At 51.8% G+C, this 1,098-nt stretch overlaps 1 protein-coding gene across 1 annotated transcript; it reads left to right on the forward strand.

Moving 5' to 3' along the window:
• Positions 1 to 133: 133 nt before the first annotated feature.
• Positions 134 to 508, forward strand: GNI_117730 (hypothetical protein; the record flags this gene model as incomplete). Its single annotated transcript, XM_011133468.1, has 1 exon — positions 134 to 508. A coding segment is annotated over one exon (375 nt), but the record flags the coding sequence as incomplete, so codon positions are not given.
• Positions 509 to 1,098: the final 590 nt, after the last annotated feature.

Raw genomic sequence — 1,098 nt, forward strand, 5'->3', positions numbered from 1 at the left:
CAAGCAAGACTGCAATGCTAGAAGCAAACAGACTTTTCAACAACAAAACGATCTAAATACAAAGCCAGGAGATGGTAAACACACCAACGACCCACCTGACCACCGATCGGAACCAATACCGAAAGGTGCCACCATGTCGGTGGAGGGTAGTGAAGACCCGCAAACGGTATCAGGTGCCGGACAAGGGGAGTGGCACTCCCCTGCTAATGCTGAGGAACAGAGTCAACCCATGCCTGCAAGGAAACGAGGCCTTGCCCGCGTCCAGCCACTCACCATGACGGAGATAGGCATTACTCTGATTGACCTACAGAGCGAGATATATGCCCTAAGAAAAGAGCAGAGGGACGAGAAAGCCAAGAGACAGCAACAGATTGACCGAAATGAGGCCATGTTCAAGGATCTGGTCGATGCCTACATGGGGATAACCACCACCGTCAAGGAACTGAAGACAGTAGTCACTAGCAGGATACAGCAAGATATAACCAAAATTCATGAGAAGCTTGATAAGGTAGCAGGAACATATCAGCTTAGGACACACGCTACCACAAGGAAGGACCGGCCGAGTTCGAGATCGACCTCGGCCAAAGGAAATGAAGGCGCCACGGCTACTGCCAGAACTGGACGACCTACTACCAACCAACCCGGCAAGGCTTTAAACCCACAGACCCCGCTACCTTGGAACAGGGTAGCGGGCGGACGAAACACGAGTATCAGGGTGGGCCGCAGGAACGACACCACTGTGATCAACGAGACTCCGGTTTCACCGGAGGAGACTGTGCCGGCAGAGCAGATAATACTGGAGCAGAAGGACAAGAAGATGCTCTGGGAACCAAGGCCACCGCAAACAACAGAGGTCACTGCGGTAACACTAGACAGGGTAAAACCGAGGACTGCATACCCTGCGAAAGAATGGAGGAAACTTTTAAAGAAGCACGGGATGCACCCAATAGCTATCTGGTTCCCGTGGAGAACGTCAGTCGAGATACTGATAAAAACCGAAGAACTGACCACGATGAAACGCCTTGCGAAAGCCATGAACCGAGAGGTCCAGATTCTGGACCCGACGAAACGAAAAGACGGGCAACCAATACCATTATC

This window comes from Gregarina niphandrodes, assembly GCF_000223845.1.
Source record: "Gregarina niphandrodes unplaced genomic scaffold scaffold00028, whole genome shotgun sequence".
Classification (NCBI taxonomy): Eukaryota; Apicomplexa; class Conoidasida; order Eugregarinorida; family Gregarinidae; genus Gregarina; species Gregarina niphandrodes.